Here is a 13309-nt window from a genome sequence, read left to right as displayed (position 1 = left end):
AATATGCACCTGTTTCGAATGGTGAAAAGGACGCTAAAGTCGCTAACATGAGCTACTTGCACACTAATCCTTACTTAGCGAAGACCAGGTCGTTCTTGTGCTCGGTCTAAAAAAAGGTAACCCCAAAAGACTGCCAATGTTCTGTTCAAAAAGGTCCCTGGTTTGGAGTTGGAGGGGTGGCAGTTCCCATTCAGCTGATGGACGAGCCACGCTTGTTTTGGCAAAAGAGAACAAGCAGCACATGCCATTTAAATAACACCATCTCTGCATTTCAATAAGGGGGGGGGGTCAACGTACGCTTCAATATAGACTCTAAAGAGAGGGCACTAATGTCTATCCATTGCCATTCAAGCATTTAACCATGACCATGTAATTACACCGATGCTAATTACAGTGATCGAGTGGATGTTGTTGGCTAAAATAATAGTCTCATACTTTTGAGGGAGCTGGTGGGGGATCTGATTAAGGTGAATGGAGATAATATGACAAGGCAGCACTCTGAATATGTACTTCATAACTGATGGTTATTAACCATGACTGCCATGGGAGAGTAGGGATTATTGCAGTTGCTGGGAAGAACATAAACCCAGGGCTTATCCTACCACAGTGCAAGCGTTAAAAAAATATATCACTAATTTGTCTTTAGACCAATCAGATCCACTCAAAAAGATCCGATGTGATTGGTCAAAAGACCAATTAGCGGAAAAAAGATCAGAATTGGGCTGCCTGTGTAAACGCAGCCTTTGTCACCATATCTCAACCCAATTGAACACTTGTGGGAGATTCTAGCGTGGCGCCTGACAGCGTTTTTCACCACTTTCAACAAAACAGAATAATTTTGCACGGCCAATTTTTCAGTTTTTGATTTGTTAAAAAGGTTTGAAATATCCAATAAATGTCGTTCCACTTCATGATTGTGTCCCACTTGTTGTTGATTCTTCACAAAAAAATACAGTTTTATATCTTTATGTTTGAAGCCTGAAATGTGGCAAATGGTCGCAAAGTTCAAGGGGGCCGAATACTTTCTCAAGGCACTGTATAGTGTTTAGACCTTCCAACAAAAAAAACATACTATCCTTATCAAAGAAGCTAGTTTGGTGTAATTTAACCCTTTTTATTTAAGCTGCATCTAGTTCCATCCCTACATCAATAGATGGATCACTGAGTCATCCACAGATATAGGGCAAGTTATTCTGATACCTCCCTTGGGGAATGTACAGGGACATTCCACAAACCTAAGCGACAGCGAGTCTCTTGCTTCGTCAGTGTATACAGGCTTCGGACTAGGGCCGGGACAAATTGCGATACAAATTGCGATTAGTATCGTGGCAAGGAAACGAAACACAAAGCGGATTCAATTTCTTCAGGTAAACAGCCCTAATGTTGGAAACAAACATCATTATGTTGTCATCCAGAGTCACATCTCTTCTTCTTTTTCTCCGAGCTGTAGCACACTATATTTTACATACAGCAGGTTTTTAAAAAAGGACCAAAAGAGTTTGGTCTGCTTCGTCTTTTCATTTTTTGCCATGGAAAAAATATTGCGGTACTGGTATCATCCCACCCCTACTTCTGACAGAGCGAGCCTGTAGCATAGTGGCCAGTTTAAACCCAATGGACCTAGGCCTCAACTGTAGCTCATAGAGGGGAGTGTCCCTTTTGACAGGATGTATCGACCAGTACAGTTACCCTGTTCAAACTTTCAGCAATGCGACAAGGCAGCTTATATAGAATTCCCTTGTAGCCCCCTCATGCAAGCTCAAGAGAACTCCTGTCAAGTGTGGGAAATGGATTTGGCAAAATGAAAGTTAGTAATGTGACTCGTGAAATATTCATGAAGCTATGTTACAACACCACAGGTTCAATTTCATTATACACTTTTCCAAAACAAAGACTGGGTTGTTGGGAACGTTTTTTCCCGGTGCACAATTTAAGCTGCTTGAAGTGGTATCGCTATATTGCGCAACCGCAAAACAGCCACAAGGCAATGCAATCTTCCCACTGTCCCCACACAATCTCCCTGAATACCCAATCTCTGACTAATAAGGGTTAGCGTACCTCTGAGCTTGTAAAGCTCGCCATTGAATGAGTTGACGATAAACATGTGTGGTGCCTCATCACTCTGGACAACCGACGCACCAATCAGAGGCAGGGAGCCCCTGGGCTTCTGGCTCTTGCCATGTTCATGTACAAAGTACTGCAGCTGTCCCAGCTCTGGGTCCAGCACAAAATACCTGTAGGAGAGGGTGAGAGAAAGGGAGGGAAGAGAAACATTTCTATTAGCATTTATTTGTATGTTCTCATCATTGTTGAATGCTAATTCTATTGCTTTAGCAGTAATTGCAACTGCTAAGTAATATAGTGATGATCGAGAGGATAACACATAGAGGATGGGTGAAATCCCCCACTAAATTCCTCTCACCTTTCACTCAAAAAGCTTGCCAGATATACAGGAGCTCTTCATTATAGAAGTGTCAGCCACATTACTGAGCGTATTAAGAAGTGACATCAACACCTTCCCACCAACTAAATCTCAAACTACCCAAGTAGTCATTAGAGTGTATTGGTACCATGAGTGGAGCAGCTGGAGCCCACAGCTCACGGAGTGGAAATTTAACAGAATCAGACAGGTTTGGAACCTTTGATGAATAAATGCCTCCTAGCTTAGGCCTAATTGAAATACAGTCAGAGCCCGAGAGCCTGCAATATGACACACACAGAGCAAGTAAAGGACACACACACACACACACACACACACACACACACGTGTCCTGGCTATGGGGCATAGCCTATTGGACGGACTTGTCACAACAAAGCATTCATGACATAGATAGCGGGTCACCCTGTTTGGTTGGCTTTCATTGTACGGCCATCTAAATCCGGAAGGGTTGTTAACCGGAAATTATCTTGCTGCCGATCAATCGCCTCGTTCTGTGCGCTATTATAGGAGCAGCAATGGGTTTTTTATACAGCTGAAATGTTTTTGATAGTAGATCATACAAATATAATATGTTTTTTCAATTTGTAACATTGCGTGATGATTTTTGAGGTGGCACCACAGGTCCCAGAGATGAGAAGTAGTTTTGTTGGGGCCCAGAGCTTTTCCTGATCTGATAGGCTAACTTCACCAGGTGAAACTCTGAACCCTAGTGGTATGGTAGGACATAGTGATACGTCAGCCATAAAAAAAATCAAAAATAACGGTTTTATATGAGCAGGGCCCAGATTCTTTCTAATCGGGTCAAATGGTTAAAAAAAAAAATCCTGGAAAAAGTTCTGGCCCTAGGGAGGATGAAAACAAAGTCCTGTCAAACAAATCATGAGGCGAATCAGTCAAAAAAGCAGTACTTTGTCCCTCTTTATTAACGCTTGTGTCAATAATTTCTATTAAACCTAACCTGCTGTGCTGATTCTCTGCAACGTGGATGGATGGAAATCGCCACACAATGCAACAAAAAATAAACACAGAGTACAAATCATTAACAACACCTCCCGAATATTGAGTTGTGTGCCCTCATTTTTCATACATTTGGATAAAATAGATACATAATGCCATTTTACCACCATCTTTATATTACTAAACATAATATCATAGGAGATACTGTGTAAAGCACTAACTGCAAGCTCAAGTCATGTTAAATAAACAAAAAATCTAGACAAAGCACACTAATTGGTCCGAGTGTTCTCTCTACTATACCGGCTCTGACGCTCGTCAGAAGTGGCAGGGCTTGCAAACTATTACGGATTACAAAAGGAAACCCAGCTGCGAGCTGTCCAGTGACGTGAGCCGACCAGATGAGCTAAATACCTCCTATACTCACGTCGAGGAAAGCAACACTGAACCATGCATGAGAGCACCAGCTGTTCCGGATGACGGTGTGATCACGCTCACCGTAGCAAATGTGAGTAAGACCTTTAAAACAGGTTAACATTCACAAGGCAGCAGGGCCAGATGGATTACCAGGACAAGTATTCAGAGCATGCACTGACCAGCTGGCAAGTGTCTTTACTGACATTTTTAACCTCTCACTGACCCAGTCTGTAATACATACGTTTCAAGCAGACCATCATAGTCCCTGTGCCCAAGAACATCAAAGTAACCCGTCTAAATTACTATTGCCCCTGTAGCACTCACAAATACTTTGAAAGACTGGCCATGGCTCACATCAACATCATCATCCCAGACACCCTGGACCCACTCTAATTCGCATACCGCCCCAATAGAGCCACAGATGATGCAATCTCTACTGCACTCCACACTGCCCTTTCCAACTGGACAAAATAAACACATTTGTAAGAATGCTGTTCATGGACTAAAGCTCAGCACTAAACTAAAGACACAGAGATTAAACGTCTCCCTCTGCAACTGAATGCTGGACCTCCTGACAGGCCACCAGCAGTAGACCTGTTCAGTCCCTGGATGGGAGACCAGATGCTGCTGGAAATGGTGCTGGCGGGCCAGTAGAAGGCACTTCTTGCTCTGGTCTAAAAAAACAACAAATTCTCCAGTGCAATGTGTAGGGTGCCGTCTTTCAGATGGGACATTAAACAGTGTCCTTACGCTGAGGTCACTAAAGATCCCCTGGCACTTCTCGGAGTCCTGGCTAAAGTCCCAATTTGACCCTCATACCATCATGTGCGGCGGGGTAGCCTAGTGGTGAGAGCGTTGGACTAGTAACCAGAAGGTTGCAAGTTCAAACCCCCGAGCTCACAAGGTACAAATCTGTCGTTCTGCCCCTGAACACGCAGTTAACCCACTGTTCGCAGGCCGCCATTGAAAATAAGAATTTGTTCTTAACTGACTTGCCTGGTTAAATAAAGGTTAAATAAATAAATAAAAAATAAAAATCATGGTCACCTAATCATCCACAGCTTCCAATTTACTCATTCGTCCCCCACTTCCCTCGCCTGTAACTATTCCCCAGGTCTTTGCTGTAAACGAGAATGTGTTCTCAGTCAACTTACCAGGTTAAATCAAATAAAAACTGGTGAGGGGAGGGTGGGCAACAACACATCCGCCACTCTGACCCTCAACGCGGGGATCACTCAGGTGTGTGTGCTTATGCCGCGTTCAAAACAACTCGGAAGTCAAAACATGACGTCAGTGATCCTAATGTTGGAAAGTCGCTCCTCTTTTGTAGAGCTCCGAGTTGGAATTCTGAGTTGGATGACTGTTCAAATAGATTTTTTTCCCCCCAGTCAAAGCTAGTTTTTTGTCCAAAGTTCCCAGTTGTTTTCAACACGGCATAAGTCCCCTCCTGTACTCCTTGTTCACCCACAACTCAACATGGCTGTAGTGGAGCGGGTCAAGAGCTTAAAGTTCCTCAGGTGTCCACATCACTAAGAACCTATCATGGTCCAAACACACCAAGACAATAGTGAAGAGGACACGACAACACCTCTTCACCCTCAGGAGGCTGAAAATATTTTTACATGGGCCCTCAGATCCGCAAAAAGTTTTACAGCTGCACCACCGAGAGCATCTTGACTGGCTGCATCACTGTTTGGTATGGCAACTGCTTGGCATCCAACCGCAAAGCACCACAGATGGTAGTGCGTACTGCCCAGTACATCACTGGGGCCGAGCTCCCTGCCATCCAGGACCTCTATACCAGGTGGTGTCAGAGGAAGGCCCTAAAAATTGTCAAAAGACTCCAGCCACCCAAGTGATAGACTGTTCGCTCTGTCGCCACACGGCAAGCATTACCGGAGCGCCAAGTTTGTGACCAAAAGGCTCCTGAACAGCTTCAACTCCCAAGCCATAAGACTGCTGAACAGTTAATCAAATTGTAATGGTTTTGACATGAATTGAGGTTATGGTTGGTTAGGGGTACCAAGTATGTCGTGCCTAGCAGAGAAAAAAAAAAAGTTTGATTTCTCCTTTTGTTTGTGAGTTGGTCTCATGTGTCAGTCAAGTCTACACCAATGCAAAAGGACTTATGTAAAAGTCAGCGTTGTAAACATTTGCTTTGCATAAACGCTTAAACATTGAAAGGAATAACTTTTTTTTAAATGTTATTTTGCATTGGTTGTATTACGAAAATAAACGACCACACAAATAATACATGCCCCAACACAGTCTCAAAATAATAACTTAGGTTCACTTGTAAATGTCCCGCACCTCGGGCATGAAATAAAATTGTACGGACAGGTAAATGGTTGAGTGAATTCCAGGTGACCTCAGTCATGCAATTGTCCTAAATAAACAGTGCATGAAAATAACATACCAAACCCAGCACCATAAACACTCCCAAACACAATTCAAATTATTAGGACTCACAATAGGCCTACTGTAACAACTTGGTGTTTAACACACACACACACACACACACACACACACACACACACCACAGTGGAAACCACAAGGAAAACAAATTAAATTCTGTATGGTTAAAGTTGTCAGTCAGTCGAGTCCATCAGTTGGACTCCAGCTGAGAGAAAAAAACAGCTTTGATCAATGGAACTCTGCACAGCACACCGTTCCAATTGGTACATTTGCAGAGAGATGATCATCACACACACTCACACACACACACACACACACACACACACACACACACAGGAGACTTAAATAGAACCTCCTTATATAACCAAAATCCTCCATATTATACTCTCAGATCCTAACCAGCCCGGCCATAGCAGAGCTACTGAATGGTGTACAAGTGTCCAGAAGAACAGAAATCCTATTATGAAGTGTGTCCTGTGAGATCACACCAATTTTAGAGTAAAAGATATCCTCCTCTCTGCAACACATGCGATACATCATGAAGACCTGAATGTGACCAGGACATTGGTTTTTACAAAGTACAGTAATATTATAATGACTACAGCCAGGTAACCTTTCTGCCAATGTAGTTAAACGTGAGAGAATAAGTATCTGAAATGTTCTTGCGACCTTTTCCCCCACATATTTCAAATTAAAAATGTGAAGCAACGAGTGAAATGTGAAAGTGCAGCGTCATATGCAACAACAACAAAAATTGTTCATCCGGGTTGTTTTTAAATGATTTCTCCTCCTCAGGTCTGTGCCGTCCCATTGGAAACCAGCCTCGAGTTTTGCTACACTGAGGACTAGTTCTGAGGACTAGTTGTGGTAAAACAGAAAACCTGAAAAAAGATTGGCTTACCACACATTAAAGCGGACACTTAAGTCCAAGTTCTACAACAGACTCGACAGCTTAGCTTCCAGCCCACAGTATGCATTTGATAACTGCAACTTTATTGGATGGCACCCCACATACCACAATCATCCATCTTTTCAATTGAAGTTGCAAGTAATGAGACCCATGTGATGTGGGAGGTCATTCAGTGTGTGTGTGTGTGACAGTCCAGTTTCTCAGAAAGCTTTCATCTGATCATTGGGGCCTAAGAGACTGGGGAGCCGTAATGGAGGGGTAACCCATTAATCCTAAAGCACATGCAGCCTCTCTCTCAAGGTGACGGTGTGTTGCACAATTGGAGGACTTAGTTAAGGGATGGGCAACTTTGTTGGGGGTGGGGGCCACAAAAGAAAAATCTGAACTTATGAGGGACCGCAGTTGAACACAGGTCTGCGTACGCACATCCATATATATCCCCCCCCACCAGAGATACAAAATGTTTGTTTGTTTGTTATATATATATATATATATATATATAAAAACAGCCGTTTCCAGACGTTTTGGTAGCTGGAAACGGCTGATTTTTAATGGAAGATGCCCATTATCAGCAACCATCACTCCTGCATTCCAATGGTACGTTGTGTTAGCTAATCCACGTTGATCATTTTAAAGGTCTAATTGATAATTTTAAAGGTCTAATTGATCATTAAACCCTTGTGCAATTATATTAGCATATTGTGCTGATTTAAAGAATGGATAGTCATTTACAACATTAATGATGTCTACACTGTATTTCTGATACTTTTAAATGGACAATTTTTTTTAGCTTTTCTTTCAAAAATAAAGACATTTCTAAGTGACCCCAAACGTTTGAACGATAGTTTTTATAATAATTGTACATTTCGTGCAATTCAACACTTTTTGCCATGGCATGTAGAGAAAATGTTGCCATTTTAAAGCAAGTGTGCTGCAAATACACACATTTTGCCATAGGGTGGAGAGAAATGTTTGCAGTTTGACTAACAAAATTAATGAGGGCCCACCGGTCGGGAATTCGACCATGATAAAAAAAGGTTTCGCTGGCAGCTAAACTAACTTAGCAATTTAAAAAATATTAGCTGACATGGGCTAATTGACTGACATAAGGGAGAAACTGTTACTGCATAACCAAATGTCAAAATTGCACCTCACCTATCCTACTATTCTAACTCACAACAGTAAGTTGAAACCCTGACAGAGTTCCCACGGGCTGCTAGTTTCACTCCAATATGTGCATACGTGTGAGACAAACGCATGAAAACTAAGTATTCAGTACAATACACCTACACTTGAAAAAAATAAAATAGCAATCGACATTAACATGATCACCCAACACACAGCGCAAACATGGCACAAACCCACTCTCAGTGAAGCTCACAAGCACACAGCATAGCCAAGTACATAGTCCGACAATGTTTATGCTCTTTCACAAATAGAAACAAGGATGGAATTGACAGACCTAGTATTACAGCAACACAGTCGCCCAATCACAGACTGCCTTGTGTATTCTGTGCCATTTTTTTTTTAAACTGAGGCATGGTAGGTTTGCTGGTGGAAAACATGTCAAAAAAGGACATTTTCCTGCAACGGCATAATTTGGGCGTTCTATTTTCGGCTTCCCCAATTTATTTTATTTTTTTTCGGGGGAGGGGGGTCCAAAAACGTCACACAAACTAGGTCCGACCATCTTTAAAAACTGCAATTCTCGAGGCCATGAGATCTGTGGTGAAGGGAAAATACACTGCTGACTTTTGAAGCCTATAGCCAGTGTCACATGTACCGTTACAGTATGCTTTACTTGGTCCATTATGACACATACAATAATGTCAAGAATAAGAGGGCTATACTAGCAGAAAATAGTTGAAGTGGCACACACCGCAACACAACAGTACAGCAGGAAAAAGCCTTCAACTTGGTTGCTCTCATTATTTACAAGTAGCAGGCAGTTGGGCACACCACTGCCAGGATTCAGGTAGGTTCAATAGGCCAGCATTATTCTCCCTTGACAGAAGAAAACAAAATGACACGAATCAGTTGAGTTTTGGAATGGGATTTCAGATCATCTTCAGCTCACTGTAGCTTACCGGTCTTATTTCCATGTACACATTTACATAGGCCCTCAGACATGGCAACAACCCAGATCAATGAACCAAAAACAAATTTGAAACTTGAAGGCCAAGACACCCAGCATCCAGCGCTCTTTTTAAATTGAATATGGGACAGTTACCATGAACTCCAAATAACCAATTTGCTTCTAATACTCTTCAAACACCTTTGGTTTTGAGTCGATAACCAGTATGAATCAATAACCACTCACCTCGTTCTAAAACACACCACATGTGCCAGCCCAAATACCTGGCAGTCCTCATACACTACACTGTTCCAGTGTATGAGCCCAGGACTGGGAGTCTGGGACACACGCATCACTGTGTATGGGCAGCTCAGCCAGGCTGGTGCATTTGGAGGTGGACTGGGGACAGAATGCCTGGAAGAACAGCCATCCGAGCTGGGTGTTTGGGGCTGTGTCCCCAAATTAATAAGATGCCATTTGAAAACAGCCATTATGTCAAATCACCTGCTGCTCTGTTCTCCTCTACCAGCTTCCCACTATCTCCGACCTCTTTCGCCGACCATACAGTACAGCGTATGTGTTCTAGCACACTGCTGTCCCTCAGCTCATCTCTGCAGGCCTATAGATAGTGGGCCACACTGCACAGTGATATCTCACCATGAATAATACCAGGATTCCTTGTTTACAACTGTTGGGAGTGTAAAAGTCCCACAGAAGAAAATACTAGTTTGTTTGTCATCACACTGGTCATTTTTTACTGTGAATTTTATGCATGAAACAGAATCTCCTTTGGTTCTCTTTTTGTCTAGAAGTGTATTCAAGTGGCCAATTAGGCACTATGACCATAAACCTTTTCTCTGTCATGACGACTTCTTCGTCCAGAAACAGACGCCTCGCAAGTTGTCAACTGGCAGCTTCATTAAACAGTACCCGCAAAACACCAGTCTCAACGTCAACAGTGAAGAGGCCACTCCGGGATGCTGGCCTTCTAGGCAGAGTTTCTCTGTCCAGTGTGTGTTCTTTTGCTCATCTTTTTATTGGCTTTTTTTGACACATGGCTTATTCTTGGAAACTCTGCCTAAAAGGCCAACATCCTGGAGTCACTTCTTCACGGTTGATGTTGAGACTGGTACTATTTAATGAAGCTGCCATCTGAGGATTTGTGAGGGGTCTGTTTCTCAAACTAGAAACTCTAATGTACTTGTCCTCTTGCTCAGGTTTGCACCGGGGACTCCCAATCCGCTTTCTATTCTGGTTAGAGACAGTTTGTGCTGTACGGTGACTGGAGTAGAACACAGCGTTGTACGAGATCTTCAGTTTCTTGGCAATTTCTCGCATGGAATAGCATTCATTTCTCAGAACAAGAATAGACTGACGAGTTTCAGAAGAAAGTTCCTTGTTTCTGGACATTTGAGCCTGTAAATCGAACCCACAAATGCTGATGCTCCAGATACTCAACTAATTGTAAAGAAGGCCAGTTGTATTGCTTGTAGTAACCATAAAAAAGTGTTAAAGCTAAATCTATTTTATATTTGATATCATCCGTACTCTGCGTCTCACAAAGGAATCAAACATCTCAAATTTGGACTCATCAGACCAAAGGACAGATTTCCACTGGTCTAATGTCCATTGCTTGTGTTTCTTGGTCTCTTCTTATTTGTGTTCTTTAGTGGTGGTTTCTTTGCAGCAATTTAACCACGAAGGCCTGATTCACTCAGTCTCCTCTGAACAGTTGTTGTTGAGACGTGTCTGTTACTTGAACTCTGTGAAGCATTTATTTGGGCTGCAATTTCTGAGGCTGGTAACTCTAATGAACTTCTCCTCTGCAGCAGAGGTAACTCTGGGTCTTCCTTTCCTGTGGCGGTCCTCATGAGAGCCAGTTTCATCATAGCGCTTGATGGTTTTTGCGACTGCACTTTGAGAAAGTTCTTGAAATGTTCCGTATTGACTGACCTTCATGTCTGAAAGTAATGATGGACTTGTTTCTCTTTGCTTATTTGAGCCGTTCTTGCCATAATATGGACTTGGTCTTTTACCAAATAAAGCTACCTTGTCACAACAACTGATTGTCTCAAGGAAAGACATTCTAAAATGTACTTTTAACAAGGCACACTTAATTGAAAAGCATTCCAGGTGACTACCTTATCAAGCTGGTTGAGAGAATGCCAAGAGAGTGCCAACCTGTCAAGGCAAAGGGTGGCTATTTGAAGAATCTCAAATATACTTTGATTTGTTTAACACTTTTTTGGTTACTTCATGATTCCATGTGTTATTTCATAGTTGTGATGTCTTCACTATTATTCTACAATGTAGAAAATAATAAAAAATAATGAAACCCTTGAATGAGTAGGTATTCGAAAACTTTTGACCGGTAGTGTACATAAACACACACATTTTTTTGTCTGCAAACAATGTCAAATAAAATGTTAAAAAAACATGGCGTTAATAAGGCCGCATACAAACACATTCTCTTTTTTCTTTCTTGAGTAAGGCAGCTCCAAAATGCAGGTGTTTCAGCCTAGCTCAGTTCTTTGTGGTGGTGTGGCAGGCAGCAGAATATACAGATTGTAGGGGTTGGTAATGTTCTCTAGTTACACTGTGATTGGCTCAGTGTTCTGTCACTCATGGGGACACTATGTCACTGAAATATCTAAGGGTAGAGCTTGAAAATTCAAGCACCATGGGTGCTGCCATAGAGTTACATTGGAAGTGCCCATTCAAGATGGCTCAAGGCCATCGGCCACAGATAAAATTGTCAAATCATGTTATATCTACTGTAGCTTTGATTGGACTGATCAAGTCAACATCATACTTTCAAAATCTTAGCTAGCAGTCATCATGAATCAAGTCGACAATCTACGGGCAAATCCTTTTCAAATTATGAGAAATTATAGATAAAACGACCATGAATATTACACAACAAGTTGGAAATCGCAAATTCAACAATGAGTGGTTTGGAAGGAATCAGTGGCTAACTGCAAACATTGCAAAGCAATCACTAGCCTGCTATTCAGTGGAGTGGGTGTGTGGTCCAATACTGGGTTTAAGGGTCTCTTTTCCATACTTAAAAGGATAAACATTCAACATTGGCCATGCTGTCAATCCTGCATGACTTCTGAGGCGCTCAAAACAACTGGAAACTCGGAACTGGGAAAACTGACTTCAGAGAGTTCAAGAAACTCGGAACTCGTTAAAAAAAACTAGCTCCGACTGGGCAAATGTATTTTGAGCGGTCATCCAAATTGAAATTGCAATCATGATTCAACCTTGTTTTTTTTCTTCTAGTTCCCAGTAGTCTTGAAAGCACCATAAATCCAGAGAATGCCAGACTTTGATAAAAGTCCAATGACAACATTTGCCCACGAAGGACTGTTGCACCACCTTCCTGAGCACAGCACAGCAAGGTGAGTCCAAAAATATCTGGTATGCAGCGGCATAAATTATGTAATATGCTAGGGAGATATGTACACTGTAGCTAAGAAAGTAATACTAAGTGTATGTTATGTAGTGAGCTGTTAGTAGCCCACGTGCCTCAAACTCATAATTTCGTCTACCGTTCTGACTTGGTGGTGAACATTTAGCCTATTTTAGAGAAATGTAAACATCAAATATTGTAAGAGCTTTCCTTGTCTGCTTAAATGACCCCTTTATTTATCTTACAGTTCTGACTTGGTGTACAGGGAGAATACTGTAAGATAGCCAGGTCTAGCGGTGGTAAAGTGTTGGGACAGCTTTATGTAGGCCCTAACAGTTTGTCACCGTTATAGTGCAATTAATGCATTGTTTAGTGTTGTGTCTTTGCTGGCATGCACCTAAAAAATGTTGGGGGGGGGGGGGGGGTTTACCCCACCATGATTTACCAGCTAAAAATCGCCACTGGTTGTAGAGAAGGCCTGTCCCAGTATCTATGCGTTAGAGATGGTGACTATGCAAACATATACTGGGGCAGGGAAGGCCTACAAATGCTAAATCATGCATGAGCAACTTTATTGTTATCCAATATGCACAGGCTCTGTAGCTGGCAAAATTACAATGTTTCAATTGTCTAGTCTATGGCTGCAACCTTGTAGCCCTTGAAACTGTGACACGTTATCACTCC

At 42.1% G+C, this 13309-nt stretch overlaps 1 protein-coding gene across 4 annotated transcripts in view; it reads right to left on the bottom strand.

Annotated features, from left to right (window-relative positions):
• LOC135550100 (oxysterol-binding protein-related protein 10-like) overlaps positions 1-13309 on the bottom strand; it is a 114106-nt gene that overhangs the window by 70008 nt on the left and 30789 nt on the right. For all 4 annotated transcript variants that reach the window (XM_064980582.1, XM_064980581.1, XM_064980583.1 and 1 more), the window contains one exon: positions 2059-2234. In XM_064980582.1, the coding sequence (XP_064836654.1) occupies positions 2059-2234 (176 nt within the window). The remainder of the gene's footprint in view (positions 1-2058; positions 2235-13309) is intronic.

Source organism: Oncorhynchus masou, chromosome 12, assembly GCF_036934945.1.
Source record: "Oncorhynchus masou masou isolate Uvic2021 chromosome 12, UVic_Omas_1.1, whole genome shotgun sequence".
In the NCBI taxonomy this organism is placed as follows: domain Eukaryota; kingdom Metazoa; phylum Chordata; class Actinopteri; order Salmoniformes; family Salmonidae; genus Oncorhynchus; species Oncorhynchus masou.
The sequence above is the reverse complement of the archived record's forward strand: the minus strand, read 5'-3'. Positions and strand labels throughout refer to the sequence as shown.